The sequence below is a fragment of the Erythrolamprus reginae genome, chromosome 9, assembly GCF_031021105.1.
Source record: "Erythrolamprus reginae isolate rEryReg1 chromosome 9, rEryReg1.hap1, whole genome shotgun sequence".
NCBI classification, from domain to species: Eukaryota; Metazoa; Chordata; class Lepidosauria; order Squamata; family Dipsadidae; genus Erythrolamprus; species Erythrolamprus reginae.
Window position 1 is genome coordinate 47,545,838 of NC_091958.1, and position 17,051 is coordinate 47,562,888.

General features: G+C 42.0%; 1 protein-coding gene across 2 annotated transcripts in view; it reads left to right on the top strand.

The window, feature by feature from the left end:
• The window catches only part of RRN3 (RRN3 homolog, RNA polymerase I transcription factor), a 25,348-nt gene extending 9,639 nt beyond the window's left edge, over window positions 1–15,709 (top strand). For both annotated transcript variants that reach the window (XM_070761123.1, XM_070761122.1), the window contains exons 9-18: window positions 417–515; window positions 1,552–1,629; window positions 3,509–3,626; window positions 4,422–4,552; window positions 6,275–6,405; window positions 6,529–6,713; window positions 7,395–7,503; window positions 10,610–10,762; window positions 12,619–12,706; window positions 15,057–15,709. In XM_070761123.1, the coding sequence (XP_070617224.1) occupies window positions 417–515; window positions 1,552–1,629; window positions 3,509–3,626; window positions 4,422–4,552; window positions 6,275–6,405; window positions 6,529–6,713; window positions 7,395–7,503; window positions 10,610–10,762; window positions 12,619–12,706; window positions 15,057–15,203 (1,239 nt within the window). In that variant the 3' untranslated portion in view covers window positions 15,204–15,709. The remainder of the gene's footprint in view (window positions 1–416; window positions 516–1,551; window positions 1,630–3,508; window positions 3,627–4,421; window positions 4,553–6,274; window positions 6,406–6,528; window positions 6,714–7,394; window positions 7,504–10,609; window positions 10,763–12,618; window positions 12,707–15,056) is intronic.
• The last annotated feature ends 1,342 nt before the right edge of the window (window positions 15,710–17,051 follow it).

Below are 17,051 nucleotides of genomic sequence, written 5' to 3' on the forward strand. Positions count from 1 at the left end.
AAAAACACTCCCATGCATCATAATAATCTGATTCTTCTTTCCCTTTAAGTGCCATTGTTAATCTATTCCTTTCTGCACACTCCAGTATTTTCTTGATCATCTCTCCTTTTGTAGGGATTTTATCTGTTTTCCAATTTTGTGCAAATTCAATTCTCACTGCAGTTATTACATGAATAATCAAGTATGCAATTTCTTTCCTATATTTGTCTGATAAAATACCCATTGTGTTTGAGCAGTGTGATAAAAACTGGATTTTAAGCAATGCTATATTTAAATACGTGGTGATTCTAAAATACAATATAAGAATTGGCCTAAGATTTGTTTCTCTTAGTTTTCTAGATGTGATTTTTAAAATTCCTTGATGGGGATAGAATTCCTTGATAGATCTGTTTTCATGGGGAATTCTTTCATTTCAGCAATGTTACCTCCATAATTTGCTACGAATAAGCATATATATCCCAGCGTTGAGGCATGACATTTTGGAGCTGGTGATTGAGAAGCTGCTAAAAATTGATGTAAGTACAAAATGCTGTAAATTTATTTATTTATTTATTCAATTTTTTTATGCCGCCCCTCTCCGCAGACTCGGGGCGGCTTACAACATTTATTTATTTATTTATTAATCAGATTTGTATGCCGCCCCTCTCCGCAGACTCGGGGCGGCTCACAGCAATAATAATACAATGTAAACAAATCTAATATTTAAGTTAATTTAAAACCCCAATTTAGAAACCAATCATACATACTAGCATATTAGTAACATACTAACATGTTAGCAATAGCACTTTTTAACAGAGCCAGCCTATTGCTCCCACAATCCGGGTCCTCATTTTACCCACCCACCCAAAAATAGGGTTTTTTTTATAAAGGGTCTCCCTAGTTCCCTTTGTGAAAACTGGTTTTAACTTTGCAAACCTCATATTCTTCAGTAAACGATGCTGGTATGTTTGTGTTTACTGAACTGTTGGGCAACGACATAAGGAATATACTTGTTATACATTGATAATGGAGAATATTTGTAGCTCAGGGATGAAATGTGGAGTCCTTGGTGCTCTCTGGAACTTGGTTGTTTTTCTTGCAGACATTTCATTATCCAACTAGGTAACATCATTAGTGCCATAAGGAGTTCGGTTTGCTCTTGGTTCCTTTGAACACTTTCCTCTAGCACTGGTGATGTTGCCGAGTTTGGGTAATGAAACTTCTGCAAGAAAACAGCGAAGCTCAGAGAACACCAAGGACCTCTCCATTATTATTATTATTATTATTATTATTATTATTATTATTATTATTATTAATTAGATTTGCATACCGCCCCTCTCCGAAGACTCGGAGCGGCTCACAACAGCAAAGCACAGTACAAATGCAATTATTAAAAAGGTTAAAATCCTTAATATAAAACAGTCATACATTCCAAATAAACCATACATAAATCAGAACGGCCAGGGGGACCTTGCTCGTCTTTGGGGTCTGTGTATGGTTTGGCCTCTGCGTAACTATAACCTTAACTATAACTTCGGAAATACTCAAGCTCGTCCCATTTTAATTCAACAGGTAAGCGCGCCAAGAAAAGATATAGAAGCTGCTGAAGAAGATGAAGAGGCAAACAGTGAGAAGGGACTCTTCAATATGGTAAGTTTGCTCGTTAAACAGTATTAGTACACACACGCATATTTAATACTAAATCTAACAGGCCAAATAGAGGTGTTTTTTTTACCTTTTAAGGAATAGTTTCTTATCAGGAAAGATGACCAGTTTTTAATCTCACAGTTGATTCCCATTTCTGCTTTGAAGTTCTCTCACTCCAATCGGAACTAGATGAGTTTTATTGTGGCCTGCTTTGTGTGTTAACAGAAAAATGACATGTGCTGTGATGATTTGGCAGTGTGTGAGTGCAGGTGCTACGCTATTTCCACAAAAATAAGACCCAAATGGATAATCAGCCCTAGCATGATTTTTCAGGATGTTCGGAATATAAGTCCTACCCCAAAAGTAAGCCCCAGTTGAGATCACCAGCAGATGGAGGCCTGTAGTACTGTATCCCCCCCCCCCCCCAAATAAGATGTAACAGAAAATAAGCCATTAGTAGTAGTAGTAGTAGTAGTAGTAGTAGTAGTAGTAGTAGTAGTATTTTATTTATGCATCTTTGCATCTTTTGGAGCAAAAAATAATATATGACCTGGTTTTATTTGGGGAAAAACATGGTACATGTAGACTGGGTGTGGTTTATACTTGCCCTTCTCTATCAGAGCTGTCTTAAGAATTCGATTTGTACAGTGTTTTCAACCCAAACCTTATAAACCTCAATGTAAGCCAAGTGTTTTGGACACTATAGTTTATACACTGCTCAAAATAAATAAAGGGAACACTCAAATTACACACCCTAGATCTGAATGAATGAAATATTCTCATTTAATATTTTGTTCTGTACAAAGTTGAATGTGCACAACAGCATGTGAAAAATGGATTGTCAATCAATGTTGCTTCCTAAGTGGACAGTTTGATTTCACAGAAGTTTGATTTGCTTGGAGTTATATTGTGTTGTTTAAGTGTTCCCTTTATTTTATTTTTTTGAGCAGTGTAGTTTAGCTTCAGCAAAGGCTTATTCCCAGTCCATTACTCAGAAAGCAAGCTTTAATCTAATGTGCAGCTGACTGAAAACGTCCAAGTCCATTTTCACTTAACTCGTCCTTTCTTTGAACTGCAAATTGCAGGGAATCTTTGAGTGGCAACCACAATTGATCCCCAAATCTATGTCCCAAAGTTAAAACATTTGTTAAGTGGGTTTTGCCCTAGTTTACGATTGCTCTTGCCATTGTTAAGTAAATCATTTCGTTTGTTAATTTAGTAACATAGCTGTTATGTGAATTTATTTATTTATTCATTCATTCATTCAATTTTTATGCCACTCAAGTCCTTAGGGCAGTGATGGCAAACCTATGGTACAGGTGGCACACGGAGCCATATCTGCTGGCATGTGAGCTGTAGCCCTAGTTCAGCTCCAATGTGCAAGTGTGTGCCAACCAGCTGATTTTTGGCTTGCATAAAGGCTTTGGGAGGGCGTTTTTGACTTCCAGAAGCTTTCGGGGATGGGGGAGGGCGTTTTTACCCTCCCTCAGCTCCAGGGAAGCCTTTGGAGCCTGGGGAGGGCGAAACAAGAGCCTACTAGGCCCACCAGAAGTTGGGAAACAGGCCATTTCCTGCCTCCGGGGGGTGGGGGAAGCTGTTTTCACCCTCCCCAGGTCATTGCATTATGGGTGTGGGCACTCACGCATGTGCGATAGCGTGCACACAAACACTTTTGGCAAGGAAAAAAAGGTTTGCCATCACTGCTCTACATCATTTCTGAGAGATGGCACTTCAGTGTCTTCAAAGTTTCCAGGGATAAAGCTCCCACAATTACTGAAGGCAACTTCTGTTCCATGGATTGATTGTTCTCCCTGTCAGAAAGTGAGTGAACTGTTGTAAATTTGAGCACTACCTCTATTTATCCGGGTTTTGATTTTAACAGGATGAAGACGGGGAGAATCCGGAGAAGGGGGACATCATGGCTCACCCCATTGCAGAACGCCTCGACATCTTGATGATCGTCGTGTTTTCCTACATTAAAGATGTATGCTACGTTAATGGTAATAAAACCCGGGGAAGTTTCCCAGCGTTATTTGGCAGTGCTGAGCTGAGCATTTGGGCTTAATGTAGGTGACCACTTTAAAGGAATTCCTGGATGATGATGATGTAGTGTTAGTGCCATAATTCATAATCTGGTCATGTAAATGGGGGGGGGGGGGGGGGACCATAAAATCCTTTAGCTCCACAATTTCTGTTCCTCTTAAGCCAATTCAAGTTTCTCTAATTAAGGACATGTTTTTCAGATAATAGATTTATAGCTGTATTTGAGTGTTTTATAGATAGAGGGAGGAGGAGAGAGAAGGGGGGGATAGATGGATGGATGGTAGGCGATTAGATTAGATTAGATTAGATAGATAGATAGATAGATAGATAGATAGATAGATAGATAGAAAGAAAGAAAGAAAGAAAGAAAGAAAGAAAGAAAGAAAGGAAGTGTGGCATTTGCTCTCTATTTATATTAAGAAATTTGATATAGATAGATACTGTAGGTAGGTGGATGGATGAGTGGAGATGAGATAGCGATGAGATAGAGCGGGAGGGAGGGGGAGGGAGAGAAAGGGATAGATGGATAGATCGTAGGTAGGTAGATTAGATAGATTAGATGGTAGGTAGGTAGGTGATAGATGATAGATAGATAGATAGATAGATAGATAGATAGATAGATAGATAGATAGATAGATAGATAGATAGATAGATATTAACGATAGAATAATCAGCATCTGAAAACTGCACAACAAAACTCCTAATTTTTCTTAGCATATAATTCTGGGATCATAAATGGTTTTTATTCTTAGGGAAAATTGATGTTGGCAACACCAAAGACTTATACCGAGACCTTGTGGCTATCTTTGATAAGCTGATTTTAACAACCCATGGATCCTGTCATGTGCAGTTCATCATGTTCTACCTCTCTAGTTTCAGATTGGTAAGTAGTCAAATAAGCTTCCATTCCCTTTCTTCTTCTTATTTCCCACTCCCTTCCCCCTCTTAATGGATCTTCCTAGCCTTTATTCCAAGGAGCCATTAAACTGGCTAGAACTTACCAAGTTACCTCCTGCTATGGCCCTCACCCAAAATCCCTGATGAAAAACTGTTACAGTATTTGTTTTTGGTTTAATTGGACAAGAAGTACATTGGGAACTACAGTATTTGGAAGTTAGAAGTCCATGTTTCTTTTTCTTTTCCCTTGTTTTCCTCAGTTCTCTCTCCCCTCTCACTGCTCTTTTATTTACTTTTGAATTTTGCATTTGATAATACTTTGTATCCTAATTTTAAGAAATGTTTAGAAGTAAAACAAAAGTACATTGGGAACTATTGACGTATTTAATCCTCATTCTTTTTCATTCTGTTCTGTTTGTCATTGTTTACTTTATTGTTCTATTCATTCACCTCTGTTCCGTTTGAATGCCTTTTCATTTTTCTTCCTTTTTACTGTTGTAAGCCTCCTAGAGAAGCCCCACAGTGAGATATGGGACAGATAAATTTAACCAATAAATGAATAAAATAAACCTTGAATTCCAACTTCCAATTACTTATTGTTACTGTGTTTTTGGAGTATAAGACGCACCATTTCCCCCCCTAAAAGGCTGAAAATTTGGGGGCTCTGAATGTAGCTTTTTCGAAGCTTCCCCCCCCCCCAGCCCTAATAAGGTGCTTGTGGGCTTTTCCCTTGCTACTCCTTCCAAAGAATGTTTTTTCCAGCCCTCAGGGTTTTTTAAATTGCTACTTGCTCCAAAGAATGTTTTTTCCAGCCTTAATAATCTTCCCGGTTTGCAGGATTTTTCATTGCTACTCGCTCTGAATAAGGATTTTTTTAAGCCCTAGCCAGGAGATAAAATAATGTGCTGAAGCTGACCAGACTAAGGACACTAGCCAAAGGAATACCTGGCAGGCAGATTCTTTTCACTATTTTCCTCCCCAAAAACTAAGGTGCATTTTTGTGGATGCTGTCAAAGTCCCTGATGAAGACGATGTCTTCAAAGGGGCTAAGAGCAACCCAGCCATGTGGGATCACTCACGAACGCAAATCCTAGAAAGAAGACTTGGACACATTTTCTCTCTGGGTGAAGTGACACAGTATGGAGCCATGTACCTCTTTTTATTTGGGAGCATAAGCAAAATGGGGATAATTACACGGACATGTCAAGTGATACACAAACATTCAATAACATAACTTCAAACATGACATATCTTTGAGTTCTTCCTTTCCCCCAGATATCACAAACCAATTTCCTAGAAACACTTCCTCAGAACAAATGTTTCTCACACCTAATTTCTCTGAAGCCAATCTCCTTAATCACCGTCTCGTCCTGTGTTTGCTTCAGGCAATGTAAATCTCCCCCTTTGATCGTATAAGGTCCTGTCTGGAGTGATGTAAACTTGTTTATCAGTGAGATGTTTATTGAGCCCTTTTGTTTCCCTGTTGTAATTCACCAGAGATACAGACTAAGCAGTTAGTGCCGTCCTATCCTGGCTTATAATAGAATCAGGGTAAGCAGAGCATTTTTATGCTAGAGGTCCAGAATATGATATAATCCTATTCTAACATTCATGCTATGCTGCAACACATTTTATACTCCAAAACTACAGTAATCTTTTCTGTTAAGTGACTGCTGCTCTAACCTTAATAGCTCTCCCTGCCCTCCAGATAATCGCAGAAGCTTTTGTGGAACATCTCTGGAAAAAGCTACAGAATCCGAACGTCCCTGCTGTCATCCGGCAAACTACCGGCAACTACATTGGCAGCTTTTTGGCACGGGCCAAGTTTATTCCCATTGTGTAAGTAGGTCACAAGAGTGATTCTTGGGTGGATAAACCTGCCAGATAGGGCTACGTCCCAAAGATGTCATCCCACTTCTGGTTATTTAGCCAGTTTTGTTTTGTTTTTTAAAATAATTTCAGGACAGTGAAAGCCTGCTTAGATCTCCTGGTCAGCTGGCTGCACACTTACATCGACAACCAGGGCACAGGCTCCCGGGCCTTTTGCGACGTTGCGCTGCACGGTCCCTTCTACGCAGCCTGCCAGGCTGTGTTCTACATAGTCATCTTTCGCCACAAGCAGATCCTGGATGGAAATCTCAAGAAAGGTGAGCAGACGTTCGCCAGACAAGGAGGAGAAGAGAGGGGCAGAACATGTCTGTTTCTAGCCTGGATGTAGGAGAAGGACAGGTAGAGCCTGGGAGGATGGAGTCAAGACCGGAATTAGCCTAGAATCCTTACGTTCCCACAAACAGTCTGCTTTTTTCAGTGCTGTTTCAAACTTTTTCTAGTGATTTTGTAACTTCGAAATGTCACTAAGCAAATGGTTGTAAATTGAGAACGACCTTTATGCATTTTTCTCATTGGTCTACTAAGAATCTGCTAAGCCAGGGTGTCAAGCTCTATTTCATTGAGGGACACATCAGGGTTGTGTTTGACCTTGGGGTGGCCAGGGGTCATGCTAACTTGACATCACTCATCAAGATTCCATTTTCGGCTGCGACAGCTTCCTGCGACCTTCTGTCAATGAAAATGGAGCTGGCGGGGCCTCCCTGAGCTCTGTTTTCACTGGCAGAGGGACCGTTTCCGCTGTTTCCAGGGCAGGCCCGCAGGCCAGATCTAAGCACCTTCCGGCCTTGAGTTTGACACCCCCTGGGCTGTCTTTTAGAAGTCTCTACAACATCAGAACAATTTAAATGTTTCTGCTAGAATTATATTCTGTAAAGTGTAGCACTTCATAGAAAGGCAAGACTGAATGTAGTCAATTCCTCTGGGCTTCTGTTTTCCAGGTATGGCCTACTTGCAAAGATTAAACTTCGAACGCATCGTTCTGTGTCAGTTAAACCCCCTGAAGGTCTGCCTGCCAACCATTGTGAGTCTCTTCGCTGCCCTTACCAGGTACAATTGTTTTCCTCTCTTGCAAAGTTTAGTGGCCTGTTGAAGGTCCAAATCTTTGGTTTGTTCCATTTCCACATTCCTAGCCTAACTAGTGCAAAGATTGCAACCTCATATTTTCTTCTTGGAATCTGGATGAAGAAGATACTTGTTTGAGAAGTACAGTGATATCTCGTCTTACAAACGCCTTGTCATGCAAACCTTTTGAGATACAAACCCAGGGTTTAAGATTTTTTTGCCTCTTCTTCCAAACTGTTTTCACCTTACAAACCCAAGCCGCCGCCACTGGGATGTCCCACCTCCGGACTTCTGTTGCCAGCGAAGCGCCCATTTTTGCGCTGCTGGGATTCCCCTGAGGCTCCCCTCCATGGGAAACACCACCTCCGGACTTCCGTGTTTTTGCGATGCTGCAGGGGAATCCCAGCAGCGCAAAAACGGGCACTTCACTGGCAACGGAAGTCCGGAGGTGGGGTTTCCCAGAGAGGGGAGCCTCAGCGAAATCGCAGCATCACAAAAACATGGAAGTCTGGAGGTGGGGTTTCGAGGACTTTCGTGTTTTTGCGATGCTGCAATTTCGCTGAGGCTCCCCTCGCTGGGAAACCCCACCTCCGGACTTCCGTTGCCAGCGAAGCACCCATTTTTGCGCTGCTGGGATTCCCCTGCAGCATCACAAAAACACGAAAGTCAGGAGGTGGGGTTTCCCATGGAGGGGAGCCTCAGGGGAATCCCAGCAGCGCAAAAACGGGCGCTTCGGCTGGCAAAAGGGGTGAGTTTGGGGCTTGCACGCATTCATCGCTTTTCCATTGATTCCTATGGGAAACATTGTTTCGTCTTACAAACTTTTCACCTTACAAACCTCGTCCCGGAACCAATTAAGTTTGTAAGACGAGGTATCACTGTACTTGGTTTCAGAGCGGAAACTCTGTTAGTACAGTACTGTGTATATAACTAATTGGGATTTACAATACAGAACATAAGCCAGCAATGTATGGTTAAAGGAATTAGCACATTACCGCTTTAAGAGCTGGTGCTGCAATCAGCTAAAAGAGTAAGTCAGGAGCGTCTCTCTCTTTCTCGGTGCCTAGAGACTCTCCCTGATATGTCTCTGAGTCTATGCTGGTTTGTTTACATGACTATTTCATTGTAAGGACTATACTGTGTATTATGGACTAGGTATTCTAATGTTGGTCTGTATATGTATTGAGTAAGGCTTGCACTGTATATGTATTGAGAATTATTTTTTTTAATTTTAAAAATTTTATTTACAAATATATATTAAATACATTGATTACAATTAACAACATAGACATGTCAAATTACTAAAAGTGTGAATACTGAGTAATTACAGATTAAAGCAATAATCCTATCGAATTATTTGACAATGGACAGAGACAAATAAACAAAGAACGTCGACGGACATACAGATATACAGAAAAAACAAAAGAAATAAGAGGAGAGAAAGAATAGAAAGAAGGGTGGGCGGTTGTACAGTAGATCTGTGTTACAATTATGAACTGGATATATTTTCAATAGCTCATTTCCTTATATCTAATATTTAAAATTTGATGGATAAAAGAAAGTGTTGAATAAATCAAATTAAAAAGGAATATTTATATTTTTATATTTATGTTTGGTATGTATGGGCTGTTTGCTTTTTAATATAATAGGGTTTTATATGCTTCTTTTAATATTAGATTTGTTTTGCTATAATGTTGTTTTATTACTGTTGTGAGCCGCCCCGAGTCTTCGGAGAGGGGCGGCATACAAATCTAATAAATTGAATTGAATTGTATTTGTTAATGACTAGGACTGTAATTGGCTACAGTATTTGCCTATTGTAAATAATATTTATACATGTAGTGTATGTGATCTGATTATTTGAAGTACTGCTCATGTCTCTGGAATATTAGCTGGATATCTGCTACCTTCACGTATTCTTCTAGCACAGCTTACTGCTCATTCACCTAACATTCTCTACCCTTATTCCACTGATGCCCTGGGGAAATCTTTTCCCAACATTTCAGGCCTTGTCCTAGTTTGAAGGAAATATCATTACCTCATTCCAGTGTTGTTCTGTCGAGCTCTCAGGTAGAATCCTCCCAAAAATGCACAGATACAATTTCAGACACACACACGTTTGAAAATTCAAAACAATGTTCTTTATCATGAAAATTCACTTAAACCAAGCCCTCTTTTGGGATAGCAAAGAGCACTCGTCTCCAAACAAACTGGTAATTTGTACAAGGCCCTTGTCAGTTCTGTGATACTTAGCTTGCAGCTGTGAGGCAATTCACAGTCCTTCTTCTTTCACAAAGGGAAACACACTTTGCTCTGGTTTAGTTTCAAAGCGGGGGAAAATCAGCACACAAAGGTCGAAGTCAGCAAAGCAAGCACGAAACACAACGATCAGATAATCCTCCACAATGGCCAAACCCACAGGCTGCTCTTTATAGCAGCCTCACTAATGACCACAGCCCCACCCAACCACAGGTGGCCTCATTTTCTTTGATAATAATCTCTCAGTTGTTGTTGCCTATGCATCGCTCTCCGCATGCGTGGCTGTATCATTAACTCTTGTTCTGAATCCAAGGAGGAGCTAGAGAATTGATCTCCTTCTGAGCTGTCTGCCACAATCTCCTCCCATGTCTTCTTGGTCAGAGGAGCCTTCATCAGCAGATTCCAGGGGGGGGAGGGGCAAAACAGGCCTGTAGCATGTGGATGTCTCCCCCACACCCACAGTCCTTGGGGCAGGAGCTGGGCCAGAGCTAACCACAACAAGTGTATTAGCTTCCTCCTTCTGTGTAAGTAAAGAGAGAATATCTTGAACCACTACTATTTTCTTTTTCCTTAGCAAAAGGAGGGAAGCCTAAGGAAAAAGGAAATAGCAGTAGTAGTTCAAGATACTGTCTCTTTACTTACACAGAAGAAGGGAGCTAATGTACTGGAATGAGGAATGAAGAAGCTCCCAGGTGGGCAAGAGAAAAGATGTTTCCATACCTGGTCTTCCATACCTATCTTCTGTGAAATTTAGATGAAACAGGTCGATGGTCATTTGTGAATTTAAAATAACTTTTCAGTTTTTCTTCTTTCCTCTTCCTCCTCCTTCCAGGAAGTACCAAGTGGCCTTCTGTGACACCATCATTGAGAGAAACCGGAGACAAATATTGCCAGTTGTTCGAAGCAGCTGTGGGGGAGAGTCTGTTGAGACGGTCACAAACCCCCTGGACAGCTTTTTCCCATTCGATCCTTACATTCTTAAAAGGTACTTCGTTGAGCAATGGGGCAACCCTCACCTGAATACATGCTCTTTTGTTCTTTTCAACTCTGGTGGGCAAGTTGTAACTTTTTCCCCCGCTTTGTGTTTCATCTTCTGCCATAATTATATTATATATTCACTGTCGGCAGTCATAGCCAGTGGCTCTGCTGGCTAGGGATCATGGGAATTGAAGTCCATCATGCCTGGAAAGGGTCAGGCAGTGAAACACTGATTTGCTCCTTTGAAGAATTCAAGACAACTACCATATTTTACGTATGGTCAAAGCAATGGAAACTGCAGTTTAATGTTTCCAAATGTAAAATAATGCACTTGGGGAAAAGGAATCCTCAATCTGAGTATTGCATTAGTAGTTCTGTGTTAGCAAAAACTTCAGAAGAGAAGGATTTAGGGGTAGTGATTTCTGACAGTCTCAAAATGGGTGAACAGTACAGTCAGACGGTAGGGAAAGCAAGTAGGATGCTTGGCTGCATAGCTAGAGATATAACAAGCAGGAAGAGGGAGATTGTGATCCCCTTATATAGAGCGCTGGTGAGACCACATTTGGAATACAGTGATCCCTCGATTATCGCGAGGGTTCCGTTCCAACTTATACTCTGAAAAATACAGTAAATTTTGCTCGCGTGGTATACATAAAAGGGGGATTTTGTACTTTATCGTTTGTGTGAGAAGAGCAAAAATAATAGTGCTGGCTTCTGAACATTTACAGTGTTCCCTCGATTTTCGCGGGGGTTACGTTCCAAGACCTCCCGCGAAAGTCGATTTTCCGCGAAGTAGCGGTGCGGAAGTAAAAACACCATCTGCGCATGCGCACCCTTTTTCCAAGGCCGCGCAAGGGCTGGAAGTTGGAGGCGGGGAGCGACAAAAGTGCAGAGGCTGGCAAAGATTGTTTTTAATGTCGGCCACCCACCCAGCGCCTCTGGCCTCCTCGCCGCTACCCCCCGCCCACCCGATTCGCCCCTCTCACCGGCTTTCTTGGGGCACGAGTCCTCCTGCAGCAGCGCTGGTGGCTACGGCTTCTCGGCCTCCTCATTTGACCGCTAGCCGCTCTGAGTGCTTTGAGAATGCCCGCCCCACCCCTCTCGTAGTCCCTTGGCTGAGAGCGCTTTCGTCCCAGCTGTCAGCGAGGGGGGCTGCAGGAGGCGGGACAGGAGTTCTCACAGAGAGCAACAGACAGAGCGAGATGGAAAGGAGAGAGGGAGAGAGAGAGGGAGAAAGAGAGAGAAAGAGCAAGAGGGGGGAGAGTGGAAGGTAGAGAGAGAGAGAAAAAAATGATAGAAAAAAGGGGAGGAAAAAAGAGAAATGAGAAAATGATTGAAGCAGAGAATGACAGGAAAGAGAGAGAAAGAGAGAGAGAAGTGACTTGATTGAAAGCATAAAGTATGGTAAAAGCACTTAAATAATGACAGAATTCGGCCCATCAGCGTTGTCGGGCAAACTTTTCAGCCAATCAGCAATGGCAGACGTAAGTTTGGTGATGACGTATGACGTCATCGGGCGGGAAAAACCATGGTATAGAAAAAAAACCGCGGAGTATTTTTAAATTAATATTTTTTGAAAAACCGTGGTATAGCCGTTTCGCGAAGTTTGAACCCGCGAAAATCGAGGGATCACTGTATACTGAAAAGTCTTTAGCAACGATTTATTGTAATTTGGAACGTACATCCCATCTAACAGATTGCTGTATTTTTGTACAAGTTTGGACCCCTATTCTGTAGTCAACCTTGGAAGCAGATTCTTATTTACCTCCCGTCAACTGAAAGTTGTGACCTTTCAACTCTGTTAAGCAACATCTCGTGTTTTGTCTTTCCCTCTCCTGCCCCCCCACGTCCCTTCTTTCTCAGATCAAAGAACACAATCAATCCTTTGTATCAATTTTGGGAAGAGCAGAGTGCTGAAGACCTCAAGGAAACAGTAGAGCCTGTCAGTGAGGTGAGTCGTTTCATTGAAGCTCTAATCGGCCTGTTTCCTTGCGAAGGATATTTGCTTCTCCCTTGGGCTGGGAAGTTTGGTAATTCCCACACATCTGGGGGGGCTTTCAGTTGAAGGAGGTTTGCTTAGATCAGCAGTGAGGAACATGCAGCTCCCAAATGTTGTGAACTCCAGCATCTTTGGTCCTCCTGAGAAAGTAGTTCAGCAACCATTCCACAAGTCCAGGGGGGGAACAGTGATGAAGAAGGAATTGGAAAGTGTTTACCATTTTTTTTTTTGGAGTATAAGCTGCACTTCCCCCCCCCCCAAGAGGGTAAAAATCTAGATGCGTCTTATACACCGAATGTCTATTTGCCGCTGACTCTAAAGTGTGCAATAGGGTTGATATTACTGGAGGGGTCTGTAATATGGTAAATGATTTAGCTTTACTAGATAAATGGTCAAAGCAATGGAAACTGCAGTTTAATGTTTCCAAATGTAAAATAATGCACTTGGGGAAAAGGAATCCTCAATCTGAGTATTGCATTGGCAGTTCTGTGTTAGCAAAAACTTCAGAAGAGAAGGATTTAGGGGTAGTGATTTCTGACAGTCTCAAAATTGGGTGAGCAGTGTGGTCGGGCAGTAGGAAAAGCAAGTAGGATGCTTGGCTGCATAGCTAGAGGTATAACAAGCAGGAAGAGGGAGATTGTGATCCCCTTATACAGAGCGCTGGTGAGACCACATTTGGAATACTGTGTTCAGTTCTGGAGACCTCACCTACAAAAAGATATTGACAAAATTGAACGGGTCCAAAGACGGGCTACAAGAATGGTGGAAGGTCTTAAGCATAAAACGTATCAGGAAAGACTCAATGAACTCAATCTGTATAGTCTGGAGGACAGAAGGAAAAGGGGGGACATGATCGAAACATTTAAATATGTTAAAGGGTTAAATAAGGTTCAGGAGGGAAGTGTTTTTAATAGGAAAGTGAACACAAGAACAAGGGGACACAATCTGAAGTTAGTTGGGGGAAAGATCAAAAGCAATGTGAGAAAATATTATTTCACTGTAAGAGTAGTAGATCCTTGGAACAAACTTCCAGCAGACGTGGTTGGTAAATCCACAGTAACTGAATTTAAACATGCCTGGGATAAACATAGATCCATTGTAAGATAAAATGCAGGAAATAGTATAAGGGCAGACTAGAGGGACCATGAGGTCTTTTCCTGCCATCAGTCTATGTTTCTATGTAGCCCACCCAGCCTGTCAAACAGAGTTTTGCAAGGCTAAAAACAGCCTCTGAAATGGAGCTTTGCAAAGATATTATACCTGTTCCAGGCTGTTTGTTAAGGACGCTAGCCAGATGGATGCTGATAGGCAGAATTGTTTTTTTTCTGATTTTTCTCCCCCAAAACTAAGGCATGTCTTATACAGGGTGTCTAGCAAACCTGGAAAACAGGGAAATCGGAATTATCAGGGAAATCGGCGGTTCAGGAAATATCAGAGAAATCGTGAAAAAAATGGGGGGGGGGAAACAAACTATTAAAATGTTTTAAAGCGAAAGGGAAATCATGTAAAAAAAAGCTGGATTGTGCTGCCTGGCAGAGTTAAGCAAAAATGAGCATAACTGTGGCAACCACTTGCTTCTTCAGCTACCGATATTTCTCCACGGCTTAGCCGTTCGGTATGATGCCATCTACAACTGCGTTTTAACTAGATTGCAAGTTACAGGGAAATGTCAGGGAATTTCAAAATGCTTTCCCCCTGGTCACCCTGCTCATAGCCCGTAAAATATGGTATATTTCCGCGGGGGATGTGTTCCGAGACCACCCGCAAAAGTTGAATTTCTGCGAAGTACAGATGCGGAAGTAAATACACCATTTTTTACTATGAACAGTGTCCCAAGCCTTCCCTTAACACTTTAAACCCCTAAATTGCAATTTCCCATTCCCTTAGCAACCATTTAGATCATTACTCTCCATTTTTATTTATCAAAGTTTATTTAAAAAAATGTTTTTTAAAGGCAGACAAAAGTTTGGCAGTGACATATGACGTCATCGGGCGGGAAAAACCGTGGTATAGGGGAAAAAACCACAAAGTATTTTTTAATTAATATTTTTGAAAAACCGTGGTATAGGCGTTCTGCGAAGTTCGAACCCGCGAAAATCGAGGGAACACTGTATTTACTTTCTTCAAAAAAAGGATATCTCCAACTTTGGCCGTTTGAAGATGGCCAAACATCTCCAATGCCCAGACTTTCTGGGGAATTCTGGAAGTCACGCACACATCTTCAAAAGTTGGGAGATGCTGTTTCTAAGACACCAATTTGCCGTTTTCTTTTTCCTTTGAACTATTGTGTACTCTCGTGCAGGGCAAAGGTGAAGAGGAAGACGATTTCTTGAGGGGTGAAACTCCCCAAAACGATGGCGTGATCAGCGTGACGCCGAGCTCCTTCAACGCTCTTGTTCAGAATTCAGAAACCAGTTTCGGATCACCACCAGTTGAACTTCAGCTCTGATCTTTGGACCACAACTGATAGCAACCGCATTTATATGCATGAGACCCTTGGCAGGAGAGAGGGGTTTCTAAATTCTTCATTTCTTACATTAATTCAGCTATCAAAACTGAAAGTTTGCATCCTGATGCATTAAACTTTTTGTATTTATTTACTACAAAAAGCTGCAAGTATCAGAACCATTCCTCTTTTCTTTTTCCTTTTGTGTGTCCTTATTTTGGGACAGATTTCCCCTATGATTTAACACAACGGTATGATCCACTGATCCAGAAAATGATCGTGCTGCATGTTGGACTAAAAAGGCAAAAAGAATGCTGCATTTTCAGAGCAAACTTGCTAATCAGAACGCAGAGATCTGCCTCTTTTGGTTAAAAAAGAGGCCTATTTCAATACAGCTTTTACAAGATTCCTGCTTAATCCGAGAATATGATGAGAATGTCAAAAATTATTGCACAACAATTTGAAATGTATTCATATTCAGGAGAGATGTATAAAACAAGATTTGTGGTTATTTTGATGTCTGTTAAATTACGTTGCCTATGTCAAAAGAATAGGAGAGTACAGTGATACCTCGTCTTACAAACGCCTCATCATACAAACTTTTCGAGATACAAACCCAGGGTTTAAGATTTTTTTGCCTCTTCTTACAAACTATTTTCACCTTACAAACCCTCTGCCGCCGCTGGGATGCCCCACCTCCAGACTTCCGTTGCCAGCGAAGCACCCATTTTTCCGCTGCTGGGATTACCCTGAGGCTCCCCTCCATGGGGTACCTCACCTCCGGACTTCTGTGTTTTTGCGATGCTGCAGGGGAATCCCAGCATTGCAAAAATGAGCACTTTGCTGGCAACGGAAGTCCGGAGGTGGGGTTTCCCAGCGAGGGGAGACTCAGTGAAATTGCAGCATCGCAAAAACACAGAGGTCCAGAGGTGGGGTTTCAAGGACTTTGGTGTTTTTGCGATGCTGCGATTTCACTGATGCTCCCTTCGCTGGGAAACCCCACCTCCGGACTTCCATTGCCAGTGAAGTGCTCGTTTTTGCGATGCTGGGATCCCCTGCTGGGATTCCCCTGCAGCATCACAAAAACACAGTAGTCCGGAGGTGGGGTTTCCCATGGAGGGGAGCCTCAAGGGAATCGAAGCAGTGCAAAAACGGGCGCTTCAGCTGGCAAAAGGTGAATTTTGGGCTTGCACGCATTAATCGCTTTTCCATTGATTTCTATGGGAAACATTGTTTCATCTTACAAACCTTTCACCTTAAGAACATCGTCGCGGAACCAATTAAGTTTGTAAGATAGGGTATCACTGTATCTGCTTTGAGTATAAAAATACTGGTGTGACAACCGACCCTCAAAGCCATCATCTAGCACCCATTTTTCCGCTGCTGGGATTCCCCTGAGGCTCCCCTCCATGGGGTACCTCACCTCCGGACTTCTGTGTTTTTGCGATGCTGCAGGGGAATCCCAGCATTGCAAAAATGAGCACTTTGCTGGCAACGGAAGTCCGGAGGTGGGGTTTCCCAGCGAGGGGAGACTCAGTGAAATTGCAGCTCCATGCCATTGAACACAATGGGAGTATGCCAGCCATGTGGCACACAACAAAAACCTTGTTATGCCACAACTGCTCCCAGGAGTGATACACCCACAGTTATAGTAGAGCCAGCCTTAACTCTGTTTACTCTACAGACTCTATATAAAACTTTAGCTTCAGTAGTGTGTGTGTGGTTCCCTGCAAGTGCTTGCTAAGATTGAAATGTCAATAGCCTGTTCCACCAAATTCCAGCAATTTAAATTTCAAATGTTGGACTTTGGGGAGCAGCATTGTGGAAATATCAGAAGCTGGGTAACAGTGT